Source organism: Garra rufa, chromosome 4 (assembly GCF_049309525.1).
Source record: "Garra rufa chromosome 4, GarRuf1.0, whole genome shotgun sequence".
Taxonomy (NCBI): Eukaryota; Metazoa; Chordata; class Actinopteri; order Cypriniformes; family Cyprinidae; genus Garra; species Garra rufa.
This window is the reverse complement of record NC_133364.1, coordinates 6,936,702-6,953,108: the sequence shown is the minus strand read 5'-3', so window position 1 is coordinate 6,953,108 and position 16,407 is coordinate 6,936,702. Positions and strand designations below refer to the sequence as shown.

Below are 16,407 nucleotides of genomic sequence, written 5' to 3'. Positions count from 1 at the left end.
AAACAAAAACCACATATATAACATCACACACACACACACACACACACACACACACACACACACACACACACACACACACACACACACACACACACACACACACATATATATATATATATATATATATAAAGTATTTTAATTACATAAAAATAAATTACATGCACGTCAATTTAATCAGGATTTAATTTGTAGGTAAATAAGTTACTCCATTTGATAATCGTTAATTCATCGTAAAAATTATGTTAATATTCTTATTAAAAATACGTATGAGCGTCAAATTGCACGTGTGTCTAAATTAAAGTGAGAAACAGCATTATTATTGTATTATCTACTATTAAAATATACAAATTTTATGAGGTAGAGATAAGTAGTAGAGATTAAAAAAAGAGATCATACAAGCCATAAAACATTAATTTTATGAATGACATCATGCCTATGAGCGTAAACATCAGCTGACCAGGGCTTCCGTCTCTCCACATGACTAAAACAGCAGTTTTATTAATCCTACTATGGCGACGTGTATGATCATGAATATTAATGACGCAAAGTGATTGCCTGGAATCTGATTGGCTGTACGGCAAATATTTGTAGGTGGGCTTTAGTTTGCTGGCCAATTAGCGAATCCTACTCTGCTGTAGTCTTGGCTTATGAATATAAATTAGGCTACGTGACTAGACGCCACAAGAAGTAACCAAGCAACGTCATAACGTCTAATTAATATTCATGAGGCACCAAACGTCGCCATAGTATGATTCGTAATTTCGCACACTAGACAAGGCAAGCTAGCTGCTCTTTTAAAGCAGCGCTTTCCTTAACAGTATTTCATGCTTTTATCGCAAGAATAGGTCTTTGTTTAGCTCATGGCTTCATGTGTTTTTAATTCGGCGTCAAAGATGGTTTCGTCTCCGTTAGTAGTATTATTTTTTATTCTCATCTGCGTCACTTTGCATTGTAACAATCTGGCCGAGGCTACAATGAATCCCAGACCGAATATTGTTTTAATCCTGACTGATGATCTGGATGTCTCCATCGGCGGAATGGTGAGTATATTTGATACGAAAATAGTTTTTTTGTTGTCATTCTCCGTGGTCGTGATTTCCTCCATGCATTTTACTTTTTTATCGTTGTACGAGCTGTATCATCATCATCTTGCCATCTTTCATTGTACAGATCCCTTTAGTGAAGACTAAAAAGCTGATAGGTGATGCTGGGATAACCTTTACAAACACTGTAAGTATAAATGTGCTGGATCTATTTCTTGTTGCATACAAGGCATGCAAGCTTAAAAAGTCCTTATATTGTTCTACAAGAGAATATTTATAGCTTTGTTATATCAACTAAATGCATTATGTTTGCTATTGCATATGTCATTTTGCACAGCATCTCCCAACTCTTCTTGTCACTTCTTCTCTCGTCCAGTTTGTTGCCAGTCCCCTTTGCTGTCCCAGCCGGGCGAGTATCCTGACTGGCAAATATCCTCATAACCATCATGTGGTCAACAACACGCTGGAGGGCAACTGCAGCAGCACTGCATGGCAGAAGACCCAAGAGCCTGAGACTTTCCCTGCCTTCCTTCAGAAACATGGCACCTATCAGACCTTCTTTGCTGGAAAGTATCTGAATGAGGTAAATATGCATACTGGGAGCTTTCAAAATGATGAAACCCCCTCTTTAGGGTGGAAAGCATTTTTTAGTCTATACCTGTAATTATACTGATAGAGCAGATGTGAGTCAGCAGACAGTACATCACCTTGAATCATCCATTTCTGTTTCTCTGCTTCAGTATGGGAATAAAAAAGCAGGAGGAGTGGAGCACGTTCCTCCAGGCTGGGATCACTGGTTCGCCTTGGTAAGAAAAAGACAGAAGATTGTGCTTTTGTCAGTACCTGTATCCTTTAATAATTTAGCTGTAAATGATTTTTTGACTGTTTATCTATAGCAGTGATGTTATTGTTATCTAAAACTATACATAAAATGTTAGGTAAAATAAAGCTGAAATCTAATAATGTATATCTATTAAAAAAATGTGTAACTAACTAAAATAAGTACTAAAATTATTAACTGAAATAGAATGAAATAGAAAAATAATTAAGAAATATATTTAAAAAAAACTAAAAACAATATATTTTTTAAAAAAGCAAATAAAGTAAAATTAGAATGAAAACTGAAAGCAAAAAAAAAAATTTTTTATAATGGTATATAAATAAAATAAAATAATGTGAGGCCTTGTGGCTTAACTTTGGGAATTATGAATAGAAGACAACATAAAAATAAGACAAAAAAAGAAAAGAAATAAACATATTAAATGGCTTGTCAGTGTGTTCCAGCTACTCTACTAAATCACAGTAGAGAAATTACGAGCTTTACACATTGACAAGCCCTTTAACCTTTCCCATCAGTGCTGCAATAATTTAATTTTAGTTGGAAGGTTAGGAAAACAGTTTGTAGCCTAAAATATAGCATGATTGTGAAGCTGGTGCAAGGACTCATGCAAGAAATAAATCCAGAAGAGAAAAATTATGTTGTCTGGAGCCTGGAGCTTATTTTCTTATTATCAGCTCCCATGATTCATAGCTCACAGCGTTGTTGAAAGCATATTGTAGCATATTGTAGCATATTGAACTACATGGATCATGGGAGCCAAACAGATAAAACAAATTTTAAACGAGCAGTGAAATGTATGTGTATGTTTATATTTGTTTGTTTATTTATTTTAATTTTTAAATTGTTGACATTCATTTTTCTTTTCTTTTTTTTATTGAATTATTTGAATTGTTTTTTTCTATTTAATTGGAAATAATTTTTAAGAATTCAATTTTGTTTCTTTATTTAAATTCTTTTATTTTTATTTATTTTTTGATTTTCTTTTTTTTTTTTTGCAAAATAAGTTTTGTTTAGAGTGAAATTTCTGTGATAACATATTAACACATTCCTACAGGAGAGAAACTCCAAATACTACAACTACACGCTGTCTGTGAACGGCAGGGCGCAGCGGCATGGACAGAACTACAGCGAGGATTACCTTACAGATGTTCTGGTAAGAGCAGATCTCACCTGTGTTCACTAAACTACATCTAAACCTCATGCAACTGTCTTTAAATGGCCTCTGATTCAATCCAGGCCAATATTTCCATCGATTTCCTTGAAAACAAGTCTAACCGCAGACCTTTCTTCATGATGGTGTCCACACCGGCCCCGCACTCGCCCTGGACGGCCGCTCCTCAATACGAGAGCAGTTTTTCCAATATCAAAGCACCAAGAGACCCTAACTTTAACATACATGGCAAGGTACAGGCCTGACGTGTTTTAGATATTCTGAATGGATGACTTTGAGTATCTGACAGCATTTACACATGCTTTACAGGACAAGCACTGGCTCATCAGACAAGCAAAAACACCCATGACAAACTCTTCAGTGGAGTTCCTAGATAACGCCTACAGAAAAAGGTATAAAGAGGTTTTTATATCTCTAATACTATACATGACACTAAATGTTCAACTAATGGTCTGTTCCACTAGGTGGCGTACTTTACTATCAGTAGATGACCTGGTGGAGAAGGTGCTGAGAAAGTTGGAGGTCAGAGGAGAGCTGAGCAACACCTACGTAATTTTCACCTCTGACAACGGATACCACACAGGTGCACAATGAGTTACATAGTAAAGAAGTGGTTTTTATTTAATTTTACCTAGCTTTTATGTTGTCATGTGCCTGTTTCTTTCTCTCAGGCCAGTTTTCTCTTCCGATGGATAAGAGGCAGCTCTATGAATTTGATATCAGAGTTCCTCTGCTGGTGCGAGGACCTAATATCAAACCCAACCAGACAAGCCCGGTAATATAAAAAGTTTTTACGTGGAATTTATTTCTTCATTTTTATTTTTATTTCTTTAAATAAATTTATTTCTGATTTTTATTTATTTTTGAATTGTTTAATTTGAACTTTTTCACATTTATGAATATTTTCATATTGAATTTTTTATTTGTTATTTTTTAAACAAATTTGGACATTTGTGTGTGTGTGTATATATATATATATATATATATATATATATATATATATATATATATATATATTCTAAACCAGATGTGTGTGCGCTATAATAATTGCATGTATATATGTAATATTTACATTACCAGGAAAGGATTTTATATAATATATATATATATTTTTTTTATTATGTGTCATTAATGATTTATCTGTTTTAACAGTTACTTATAGCAAATGTGGATTTGGGTCCAACAATTCTGGATATCGCAGGATACAACGTCAATGAAACTCAGATGGACGGGATGTCATTTTTTCCTATCATGGTAAATCCTGTTTGAACTTATTAACTTTAATTTTAATTAATGTAAAAAAAATGCATGCAAGTATTGTCATATGTATTTGTAGTGTTGCTACATGTTCAGTATTAAGTTAAGGGGTTGTGTTTGATTGATCAGACTGGTAAGGGGAACAGCAGCACGTGGAGATCTGATGTACTGGTGGAATATGAGGGAGAAGGAAGCAACATTTCTGACCCAGCTTGCCCTCTACTAGGCCCTGGGGTCACGGTGAGGGGCCATGTGCCACAAATAAATTACCATTGCACTAATCTTAAAAAACGAGTGCTCTATCACTGCCGTTTTCTCTGTAGGAGTGTTTCCCCGACTGTGTATGCGAAGACTCGTACAATAACACGTATGCCTGTGTTCGCACGGTATCACAGGCCGCCAACTTACAGTACTGTGAATTTGATGACAATGAGGTAAAATATTATATATTTTATTATAATATATTTTTTAATATCATTTTATGTATAATGTATTGTGTAAAAAGTATTTATACACTACTAGTCAAAAGTTTGATTTTTAATGTTTTCAGTCTGCTCACCAAGTCTACATTTATTTGATCCAAAATATAGCAAGAGCAGTAAAATTTTTAAATATTTTTTTACTATTTAAAATAACTGCTTTCTGAATATATTAAAAACTGTGATCAAATCTACATTTTCAGCATTATTACTTCAGTCTTCAGTGTCACACGATCCTTCAGAAATCTTTGTAATTTTCTGATTTGCTGCTCAAGAAACATTTATTATTATCATCATCAATAATTAAAACAGTTGAGTACATTTTTTCAGACTTCTTTGATGAATAGAAAGATCCAAAGATCAGCAAATTATAGAAATCAATACTTTATTAGCAAGGATGCTTTACATTGATCAAAAGTGATGATAAAGACAATTATAATGTTACAAAAGCTTTCCGTTTCCGATAAATGCTGTTCTTCTGAACTCATCAAAGATACCTAAAAAAATTCTACTCAGCTGTTTTCAACATAATAATAAATGTTTTTTGAGCAGCAAATCAGAATATTAGAGTATTGGAATACTGGAGTAATGATGCTAAAAATTCAGCTTTGAAATCACAGAAATAAATTACATTTTAAAATATATTCAAATAGCAAACGGGTATTTTAAATAGTAAAAATATTTAAAAACGTTACTGTTTTGCTGTATGTTGGATCAAATAAATACAGGCTTTTTCTTAAAAAAAATCTTTATAAATCATACTGTTCAAATACTTTTGACTGGTAGTGTATATACATATAAAAACACATAATATTGAATAAAATATACATACTGTAATAATAACTTACTGTTTTTGCTTGCAGGTGTTTGTTGAGGTCTATAACCTGACAGCAGACCCGTTTCAGCTGAGTAACATCGCCAAGAGCATCGATCAGGAAGTCCTGGAGAAGATGAACCACCGTCTAATGATGCTGCAGTCCTGCTCAGGACAGTCCTGCAGAACGCCAGGCGTTTACGACTCACAGTGAGTGCTTCCTTAACATTTCACTGGGAATAGCTTTATTATTTAGTTACTTATTTTTTACATGATAGGAAGTGTTTTCAAACTTACATCTCACTTGCCTCCACCAGGTTTAGGTTTGATCCTCGGTTGTTGTTCAGCAGCCTCGTGCCTCACAGAAACAAACGACGACAGACGCTGAAGTAGAGCGTGGAGAGGTTTACAGGAAGAAGACAAATGGAGGGAAAAGAATAAAGGGCACTAAAAAAAAAACAAGCCCTGTTGTTGCCTTTATATCCTGATGTTTCCCCAAAGACACCCAGTCTCTCCTCTGATGAGGTCATCAGGGTGTGCCCAGGGTACCAAACACACCACAGACACTTTCAGACAGGATGACCTTCATCCCCTTCAGCTCTCATTCACGTCAGATCCTCACAAACTGCCAGCTGACACACATCTGTGAGAGCATCCACATCGTATTCCTCTTTATTCTCAGTTAATGTTCAGTTTTGCTTCTTTAACAATAATGCAGAATATTGTCTTTGTTTAAGGATTTAGTTTTACTTTGGCTTTAAACACAGACACCAACTTAAGCTCAAACTCTGTTATGCACTCGAAAATTGTTGGATTACGTGTCTGAAACATTTCACTCCACATATTCGGTTATAAAAAAGATTGCACTCACTAAATCTGCCTTTTATGATAAACACCTATGGAAGCTTGTTTTTGGCTACAGGATAAAAATAAAAAACGGCAACTTTTTATCTCACAATTTGGACTTTTTTACTCTTAATTGTGAGATATATTTAATTAAGAAAAATAAATCAATCAATTCTTAGAAAAAAAATTTATTCTGAGACTTTCGAATTCTGATTTTTGTATCATTTCTTGATCACCGGATAAGAAAATAAGAAGTAATTTGTAATCACAGTACTTGTGTTTTTAGCTCACAATTTTATATAATAAAGCAAGTTCTACACTCACCATTCTACGTTTTTATTCTCAGAATTGTAAGTTTAAAGTCCAAATTGTGAGACCATTTTTGTTATTTTATCCCAGCAGAAATGGGCTTGCATACAATATTTTTCATTGCACAATATACCTACTTATATAAAAATATCCTCTCATTTTTTGTTTCCTTTCACATGCATATGGCAGCACTCGATCTGTGTTTGGAAAGACATTTCACTTGAGTTATACCAAACTAAATGATTCACTTACTAAAGTGCAAATATTGTATTTAGCATTTCATTATTGTCTTTTTAAATGTTTTCTGAGTTTTGTGTTTGACGGATGTCAGTTGTGAATGAGCTAAAGGTAAAACAAATATATATTTTTGGTTCTATGAGGGAAATCCTGCGTCAGGTTGCTGTTGCTTTGCTCTCACTTACGGCAACCCAAACTTGAGGCATTAAGGGACTGTTTTACTTTCAGACTACTACCTAACCTTCATCAATCTTCTGCTGGGACTGGCAGTATCTCAAATCACCCAAAATGATCTGAGAGGTGAAAGGCATAAGCAGATCTTTCTCACAATACTTCAATATATCCGTTCAGTGAAGCACTTTCCAGTCTGTGATAAACATGTCTGACATGTTTAAAGATGTTTTGCACATAATTCTTTCATTATATTTGTTAGTAGCATTGCTATGGTTGGTGTGGACTTTTGTCTTGCGTGTTTGATTGATAAAAGCATTCTGAAATTTTGTCGCTGAATTTCTTGGCTAAATTATTATTATTTTTTTTTTTTTTTATGATTTATATTATATAAGAGACATGGTATACAATTGTCTGATTATTGTATGTAAATACATTAAATATAATTATATTAAATAACTTTATTATATATATATATATATATATATATATATATATATATATATATATAAAATATTAAGTGTCTTTTTATTATATATTAACATTGGGAATGTTAACTAAAATTAAAATCATAAAAAAATTACCTGAAATAAAAGAAATTGCTAATTTAAATAAAATATTTAAAAATTCCCTATTTAAATTTATTCTGTTTTTTTTTTCAGCTACATATTTAGTTCAACTTGAAATACTAAAATAAAATACTAAATAGATGTTATTAAATAGATATTTTTACAATATATATTTGAATTCTTTTGTTCATATTTCATATTAAATAATCTAATTGGGTGACACTTTATTTTACGGTGTCCTTGTTACACGTTACAAGTACTTACTATTATAATAACAATAAACAATTTCATAATTGCATAATTACATGCAACTAACCCTAAACCAAACCCTCATTCCAACCCTAACCGTATAGTAAGTACATGTAGTTAATTAATATCACTCAGTACTTATATGTATAATTACACTGTAACAAGGACACCTTAAAATAAATTGTAACCTTGAATTGCAATGCTGTTTTTTAAAACAAATCAACATCTGTGTATTAATTTAATGCATGCATTTTTAAATGTTATATTTGGTTTGCTGCATCAAAATTCACTGCCCTCAAATAGTGCAACATTTCTGTGTTTTGCATGACATTAGCAAAAGAAACAGTTTTTATTAGGAACAGCTATGGTTCAAAATTATTATATTGTGCGTTTCTAGAGCAAGTAACGACCAGTGCATTTTGCAGTGCAGAAAAACAAAACAAAACACAATGTGGCACTAATATAGTTAAAACATCTGTGTTAGAACAAATAATAATGGCTCAAACTAGACTTAAAGTCAGAATTCACAGTTACGACCACATGTAGTTTCCTCACAGGCTGCAGTGCATTGTTAAAATGAAATTGTTTTACATTATTTATGAAAGGTTATCAAAAGTCCCACTTTTCCCATGTGTGAGTCCACCTGTAAGCGTCTCAGATGGTCAGCTCCACTCGTCCAGCACAGGCAGGAAGGGCAAGTCAGTGCTGCCCAGATAGTAGTGCGTCCCCTGCTGGAAGACATCGCTGACGGCCGATGTCAGGCTGCCCGAGGGGTCATGGAGGCTGTCGATCACCTCTCCGTCAGGCCCCAGCTCCAGAATCAACCCATACTTGGGTAGAAGAACATTGTACCAGCTGAGAGGAACGAGCTGAAAAAGAGTTCATGATCGAGAATAAAACCATTTTAAAAGACAAAAAAAGTACATTTTTATGTTTTATCTTTTTAACTTTTATTTAGTTAACTTTATGTACTAAAAATAACTAAACTAAAATGAAAAGTATTATAAACTAAATAGACCTAATAGACATAAACAAACATAAAAAACACAATAAAATGACTAAATATTCCACTTAAAATTACAATGAAAATTGTAAATCTAAAACTCACCAGAGGTATTAAAATCATATTTTTTTTTACCCGAAAATCAATAAAGGCTTATTTAAATCAAATTAAATATTAAGAACTATTATTTTATTTTATTATATATTCTAGTTCAGCTAGTTGCCAAGGATATATTTTTTGTATAGTTCAACTTGAAGTACTAAAATAATGCAAACAAGAACTGAAATATATATTATTATAAACTAAACTAAACACACACACACACAGAAAAATTGAAAAACAAAATGACTAAACTAAAATTAAATTGAGAAAAAGAGACATTTAAAAACCACCTGGATTATTATAAAAAGGTTAAAATAAATAAATGAATACAAATATAAATAAATAAATAAATAAATAATGTTAATTGAAGATAAATAAAATCGAAAAATTAATTTATAAAAAATATATAAATACATATATATATAAAAAATTAATAAAATATAGTGCCGGAACAGCATTATTTATATTTTAATTTAGTAAAAGTTGATGTACTAAAATAGTAAAACTGAGATAAAAATAATTGTAAAAAAAAAAATTACTAAAGCTTTAAAATTAAAATTAAAATGGGAAAACTGTAACTAAAAACTAATTCAAAATATTAATCAAAACTAGAATAATATGTGCCCCTGGACCACAAAACCAGTTATAAGTAGCACGGGTATATTTCTAGCAATAGTCAAAAATACATTGTATGAGTCAAAATTATAAATTTTTCTTTTATGCCAAAAAGCATTAGGATATTAAGTAAAGATCATGTTCCATGAACTTATTTTGTAAATTTCCTATTTTAAATGAATCAAAACTGAATTTTTGATTAGTACTATGCATTGTTAAGAGCTTCATTTAGACAACTTTAAAGGCAATTTTCTCCGATTTTCAAATAGTTGTATCTTGGCCAAATATTAAATATTGTAACAAACGATACATCAATGGAAAGCTTATTTATTAAGCTTTCAGATGATGTATAAATCTCAATTTAAAAAAAAATGACCCTAATGACTGGTTTTGTGGTCTGGGGTCACATATCTCAGTGACACTAAAATAACTCCAAAGCCCGTATATTTGAGATTTACCCACCTTCACTATGAAGCGTTTAAGAGCAGGATACGGACCAATCAGATCCAAGAATGGTGGGAAAAGTCGTCCGCTGAATCTAACAGTGGTTATGCCCACCAAAAATGTGCCGCGGTCACTGAGGCGGATGTTATCAGGGTAACCGATCATGTTGTTCAGGATGACCTCCTTAGTGCCTGCTTTAGGCCCTTTCAACCAGAACCTGAGAAGCAGGGAGAAAGACTTTCTCATGATACTGTAACATCCTGGTATATTACCAAATGAAAAGCTGAACTCTTACTTAATAATATGTGCGATACTGGTCTCAGCCAGGAGCAGGAAGTCCTCATCAGGTGAGAAGGCAAAGCCATTCGGCATGTAGAGAGAATCCAACAGCGTCCGAACTCGGCCAGTCTCAGGGTTGTATGAGAGAAGGCGACCCAGTCGGTTTGTCTCCAACACCTGCAGAGAGAGGCGGCATTTAGTGCATTGTGTTTTAATGCTTTTGCTTAAATAAATGAAGTACGATATGTTCTGTTGTCACTCGCACACCTCATAACGGACGTGACGTCTTCCCCATTTACTGCTGGAATCCGTGAAAAACACAGTACCGTTTTTAGAAATCTCCAGACCGTTTAGAAAGCCAAAGGGAATCCCATCAGCTCCTTGTTGGAGGAACATGAGTATATTATATTATATTATATTGTATATTGTAGCATTAAATATTTTAATAAAATAATTATAACAATATATATATATATATAATGTAGAATAATATAAAAATAATCCATATTTAATTCTATATGATCTATATTCTTATAATTCTACATTATGTTAATTTAAAATCTATGTATGTATATTGAATATATGTATATAGTGTATATTGAATTAAATATCATTTTAATTAAAATTAATTATTTAAAAATTATTATATTTAATTATATATATAAATAACATTTCCTTTTTACTTACTAAATATTGTAAATATTTGAAATATAACAGTAAAAGAATGCATATACTATTTTCAATAATTAAATAATGTATAAACTATAGTATTATAACAATAATTTAATATAATAGTTCATATATTATTTAATTAGAAAGTATTGTAACAATATTGTAATTTTACATGATTTAATATTTAATTACTAAATATTGTAATTTTGTAAATGTATATAATATACAAAAATATAATATTATCGTTTATATATTATTTAACTGGAAAGTATTTTTTAAAATGGTCATGACAGCAATTATTATCATACAATATTATGTTATGTTATATATATATAAAATAAAGAATATTATGACAAAAATAGATGTATATAACATATAGATGTACAGATATTTCTATGTATACAAATATTTTTAAGTGAAACACTTATAAATATATATATATATATATATATATAAAGATCCGAGTCGGTAAAATGATCCGAACTTCCCATCACTAATTATTTTCTAAGAATTCTACGGCCCGTCGTCAATTATTCCTTACATATATAATATATAAATAATATTAAATGTAATACATACTAAATATACTAAATACTACATACTAATTACATACTAAACATTGTAATTATGTAAAATAAAATATAGAATAATATATTATTACAGCTATATTATTATAATACACTATAGAATAATACAATAATATGTAATTATTTCTAATATATATTCATAAAATATTCGAATTATATATGTATGTATGTACAATATGTATGAATGTATCAAACATCAAAACTTTGTTTGTCAGGAGTTTGTAACCCAACAAAATAAATAAGCAAATATACAGAAAGAATCACCTCTACAGAAAACAAAATAAAAATGTCAAGTTGATTATGACACTGACCACAGCAACCAAAATGTTGTGCAAAGCTCCTGTTTTGAGACTCATAGGTTTACAAACCCTCTTTGCTGGAATGCAGCAGCGTCTTCTCTCCAGTCCACGGGTCAACCTTAAACAGACCCTGGTAAGAGTCGGCCACGATAAGCTGCCCGTCACGGTCCAGTCGCAGACCATGTGGACGACCGCATACTGGCTCATAGTCCATACTCGTGCCTATATGAACAACAAAAAGACAACATGCAAACACAGCACGATAACAATCGGCTGTACCAGGAAAACAAAGATATCTACTAACTGACAGACACATTTTGCATCCTCACTAAAGAACACCTTCGCCCACAAGATTATTTCACATACAGTACAATAAGAAAGAGGCATCAAATGTTTATGAACCGCAATGTAAGGATCATAGTTTCGGCTCTAATGAAGACATCTGCATTCAAGACTTTTGTACAGCCAAGGCTTTGATAACACAACACTTGAGTCTTTGTGAATCACTTCAGCATGTCTAATGTGTTATGGCAGAGGGACACGGGGGCCGTTGGGTTTTTCCACACGTGTGGAGCCAGCGAACGCCTCCGTGACAGCCGATACATATTCATCCAGCCCTTACACAATATAGCCGCTAGAATTGCACAAGCAGTTTGCAGATTTACCACATTCAGGGATGTCACGGCCCATCTGAGTGATGAAAGTGAGGGATTCATTGCTGATTCTCCACAGCCTTCCGTCCACAGTGCCTGTGTAGATGTTTCCTTCAGAGACACAGGGAAGAGATAAAACCTGACTGTTTCAAAACCAACTGATAAAAGCACAAGACCAGGCTCACCGTTCTGGTCAGCTGTGAAAGACTCCGGGCCTTTGAGTTGACCAGAAAACAGCCGTCGACCTTTCTGTAGCCTTGTGTTTACTGCTAGAGGGCCGTCTAGAGCAGGCGGGGGGCCTACGAATCTGGAGAACATACATCAGTGTGACAACAAACGTCATTGAAATCTCTTTTGAGATCAGTTCACTACAAGATCTGCAGTGAATAAGCAAGACAGACTCACGTGTACGGCTTGGGATCGATTGGGGAGGGAATGAGATACACACCAACTGCAACCGCCAGGAATAAAACCTTGACAGAATTCGGCCCTAACCTGTGGAAATAGATAAAGTACATTCAGACACAGTAAAAAAAAATGTGATATAATAAAAATAAACGTAAAAGTCCTCCTACAAGTTGACATGCACACAGATGTAGTAGGAGGACTTTTACGTGCTTTTTTCAAACCAGGGAAGTGACGTCGACTTGTAGTTTCTGAGACTAGTAGTTCTCGGGTAAAACGTGTTTTTAAAACACTCATGGTGGACTTACAAATGTTCTGATGCAGCGTTTTGTGAGTACATAACCTATTTACACTACTGTACAAGTTTGGTAAGATTACTTGCACGTTTAGTGGTGCAATTTACGAGATACATCACATGTACCATTCACTCCTGTAACATGCAATTCGAAAAACTCTAATATCTCCATAAATGTTCGACTAAGGTAAAAAAAACTCCGGATGGGGTATTTAGATGGGATTCGGAGTGCATAGCAATGAAGTCAATTCTACTCCGAACCATCCCTTTAAAAAGGGATTTTTTTAACACCAATATATTATATTATATTATTAGAATGCTGAAAATTGTAAAATATATATGTGACCCTGGACCACAAAACCAGTCTTAAGTCGCTGGGGTATATTTGTAGCAATAGCCAAAAATACATTGCATGGGTCAAAATTTTTGATTTTTCTTTTATGCCAAAAATCATTAAGAAATTAAGTAAAGTTCATGTTCCATGAAGATTTTTTGTAAAATTCCTACTGTAAACATATCAAAATGTAATTTTTGGTTTGTAATATGCATTGTTTAGAACCTAATTTGGACAACTTTAAAGGTGATTTTCTCAGTCTTTTTGATTTTTTTGCATCCTCAGATTTCTGATTTCAAATAGATGTATCTCAGTCAAATATTGTCCTATCCTAACAAACCATACATCAATAGAAAGCTTATTTATTGAGTTTCATATGATGTATAGATCTCAGTTTTGTCAAATTTAACCTTATGACTGGTTTTGTGGTCACCAGGGTCACATATAAGAAAATTAAATTACAGAATTAAATGACAGAAAATTAAAAAAAATAATAATAACAAATGATATTTGTATTAATTAAATGTTATATTAATATCATAACAATATTTTTTCATGTAATTATTATGTTTAACTATAATGATTAGTAAAAAATGGAATTTCAGGATTTTCTGTAACACCAAATGTATTATGTCATCATGTTTAAAATTTAAAAGATATATAAAAAAACTACAGAAAATTACAATAGCAAAAATCGTATTAACAATAATAATAATCAAACTAAATGTGATATTTTTACTATTTAAATGTTTATTTAAATTTATATAACTATTATATTCAACTAAATATAATGATTATAATATTATATTATATTATGTTATGTTAATGTAAAAAAATGTAAAAGATGTAAGAAAATAAATGACAGAAATCTCAAATTAATAACAAAATATAAAAAGTAACATTTTTATTAATTAAACGTTATATTCATCATAAAAATAATATATATTAATAAATATAATTATCATAAAAAATAATGCTGGCATTCAGGAATCACAGAAATTGAATTTCAGGATTTTCTGTAATACCAAATGTATGGCAGTTTGCTCAGTATATTATATTTTATTGATGTTAAAAAATGTAAAGGTTTAGGAAAATTTAATTGACAGAAATATGAATTAAAAGTATTTTTTTATTAATTTAATATATAAATATATTATATAATATATTAATATATAAATATAACAGCATATTTATTTATACCATTCAATGAAATATAATGATCATTAAAAACTTACAAATATATACATTACTACTAATAATACTCAAATTGAATGTAATATTTTTATTAAATGTTATATTTATAATAACAATATTTATTTATAGAATTATATTCTTTAAGTTCTTTTATATTATATTAATGCACAAAAAATAAAAAATGTAAATAACATTTGTATTAATTTAATATTATATTTATAATAGCATATTTATTTAAACTACTCAATGAAATACAATGATCATAAAAACTGACTAAAAATAAATAAAAATTAATATAATGTATTCAACTACATATAATCATTAAAAATAACAATAAAATAATAGCAAAAATAGCATTATTACTAATAATAATCAAATTAAATGTAATATTTGTATTAATTCAATTATATATTTAATAAAAATATTTATTTATATAATTATATTTATTTACAAGTTATTTTATATTATATTAATGTAAAAAAGATCAGAAATCACAAATGAATATCAAAATAATATTAATTAAAATATTTTTTAAATAAATAATTATACTATTTAATGAAATACAATAATCACAAAAACTGCCTAAAATAACTAAAAATATAATATAATGTATTCAACTACATATAACGATCATTAAAAACGAATCCCGATAATAAAATAATAACAGTATTGATATTAATCTAATTAAATGTAACATTTGTATTCATTCTATCATATATTGATATAATAACATGGTGTTTATTTATATAAACTGTAAACATAAATATATTCAACTAAATATTATAATGAGGCATTTAGCCGGTTTTAGCCAAACAAAACACGACATGTGTAAACATATTCAATAAAATTATATTAAAAATAACGTTGGTTTAAAGCAGTCCACTCCCGCGCGTTATCTTTCAATATTGTGTAACAGAAACATCACATAATAAAAACTACACCAGAGATTGTTAAACAATGCTTAATTAACTCAAAAGACCCAAAAGCACAAAAGAAACGCGCTTTTCTTACAAATTAACGCAAATAATCCTCGTTATTCGCGACAGCTGACCGTTTTTCGTTTTTCAACCGTGAAGAGAATGTGAAGTAAACTAACTTAGATTGAACAGCAATCAAAAACACCTCGTTTCTTTATCCAAAGTTAACGTTCGTCTTGGCATTACGCCCAAGTTCTTTCACAAACGATATTCGGTCCTTATTCAATTGTGTAAACTTACATGTTTGCGTCGTCTTTCTGATAGTTGTATAAAGTTCAGGCAGTGTTCCCGGACGCCATGAAAGAAGACAGAAGTGTTCGGTGAGTCATCGATGAGCTCAGCGATGAGGATATTTAACACGGGTTCATGCAGAGGGCACAACATTCATATGTAAATCATGGCCTCACTTAAAACCTTTACAGTTTAGCGTGATGTTGAGAGCTAGTAAATGGGCTGCAAGGTTGCAGTGTGACTGCAAGTCTCTGCAATTTGAAGAAATGTGTGTTGTTTAATGGCATAAACTCAAAATTCTGGTATTTCTAGTTGTCAAAAGTGAGATCAG

General features: G+C 31.3%; 2 protein-coding genes across 2 annotated transcripts; one reads left to right on the top strand and one right to left on the bottom strand.

The window, feature by feature from the left end:
• The first annotated feature begins 766 nt into the window (after positions 1–766).
• Positions 767–7,497, top strand: gnsa (glucosamine (N-acetyl)-6-sulfatase a). Its single transcript, XM_073838149.1, has 14 exons — positions 767–1,040; positions 1,171–1,230; positions 1,420–1,626; positions 1,784–1,849; positions 2,939–3,037; positions 3,121–3,288; positions 3,365–3,447; positions 3,520–3,638; positions 3,727–3,830; positions 4,208–4,309; positions 4,442–4,552; positions 4,636–4,746; positions 5,655–5,815; positions 5,923–7,497. Exons 1-14 carry the CDS (start codon positions 861–863, stop codon positions 5,996–5,998), a joined length of 1,647 nt encoding a protein of 548 aa, XP_073694250.1. The 5' UTR covers positions 767–860; the 3' UTR covers positions 5,999–7,497.
• Positions 7,498–8,309: 812 nt separating this feature from the next.
• LOC141333939 (adipocyte plasma membrane-associated protein) lies at positions 8,310–16,161 on the bottom strand. Its single transcript, XM_073839090.1, has 9 exons — positions 16,086–16,161; positions 13,046–13,135; positions 12,826–12,947; positions 12,653–12,751; positions 12,057–12,209; positions 10,697–10,809; positions 10,446–10,606; positions 10,169–10,367; positions 8,310–8,855 (listed from the first exon to the last, which is right to left on the bottom strand). Coding segments are annotated over exons 1-9 (1,146 nt in total). The 5' UTR covers positions 16,088–16,161; the 3' UTR covers positions 8,310–8,648.
• Positions 16,162–16,407: the final 246 nt, after the last annotated feature.

Bases quoted from the DNA above. Each gene is read 5' to 3' on its own strand.
- gnsa (XM_073838149.1), top strand. From the start codon at position 861: ATGGCTTCATGTGTTTTTAATTCGGCGTCAAAGATGGTTTCGTCTCCG. The intron at 1,850-2,938 runs GTAAGAAAAAGA...ACATTCCTACAG, and splicing joins GGGATCACTGGTTCGCCTTG to GAGAGAAACTCCAAATACTA. The intron at 5,816-5,922 runs GTGAGTGCTTCC...TGCCTCCACCAG, and splicing joins CCAGGCGTTTACGACTCACA to GTTTAGGTTTGATCCTCGGT.
- LOC141333939 (XM_073839090.1), bottom strand. The intron at 12,752-12,825 runs GTGAGCCTGGTC...GTGTCTCTGAAG, and splicing joins TTTCACAGCTGACCAGAACG to GAAACATCTACACAGGCACT. The intron at 8,856-10,168 runs GTGGGTAAATCT...ACTCTTTTTCAG, and splicing joins TTAAACGCTTCATAGTGAAG to CTCGTTCCTCTCAGCTGGTA.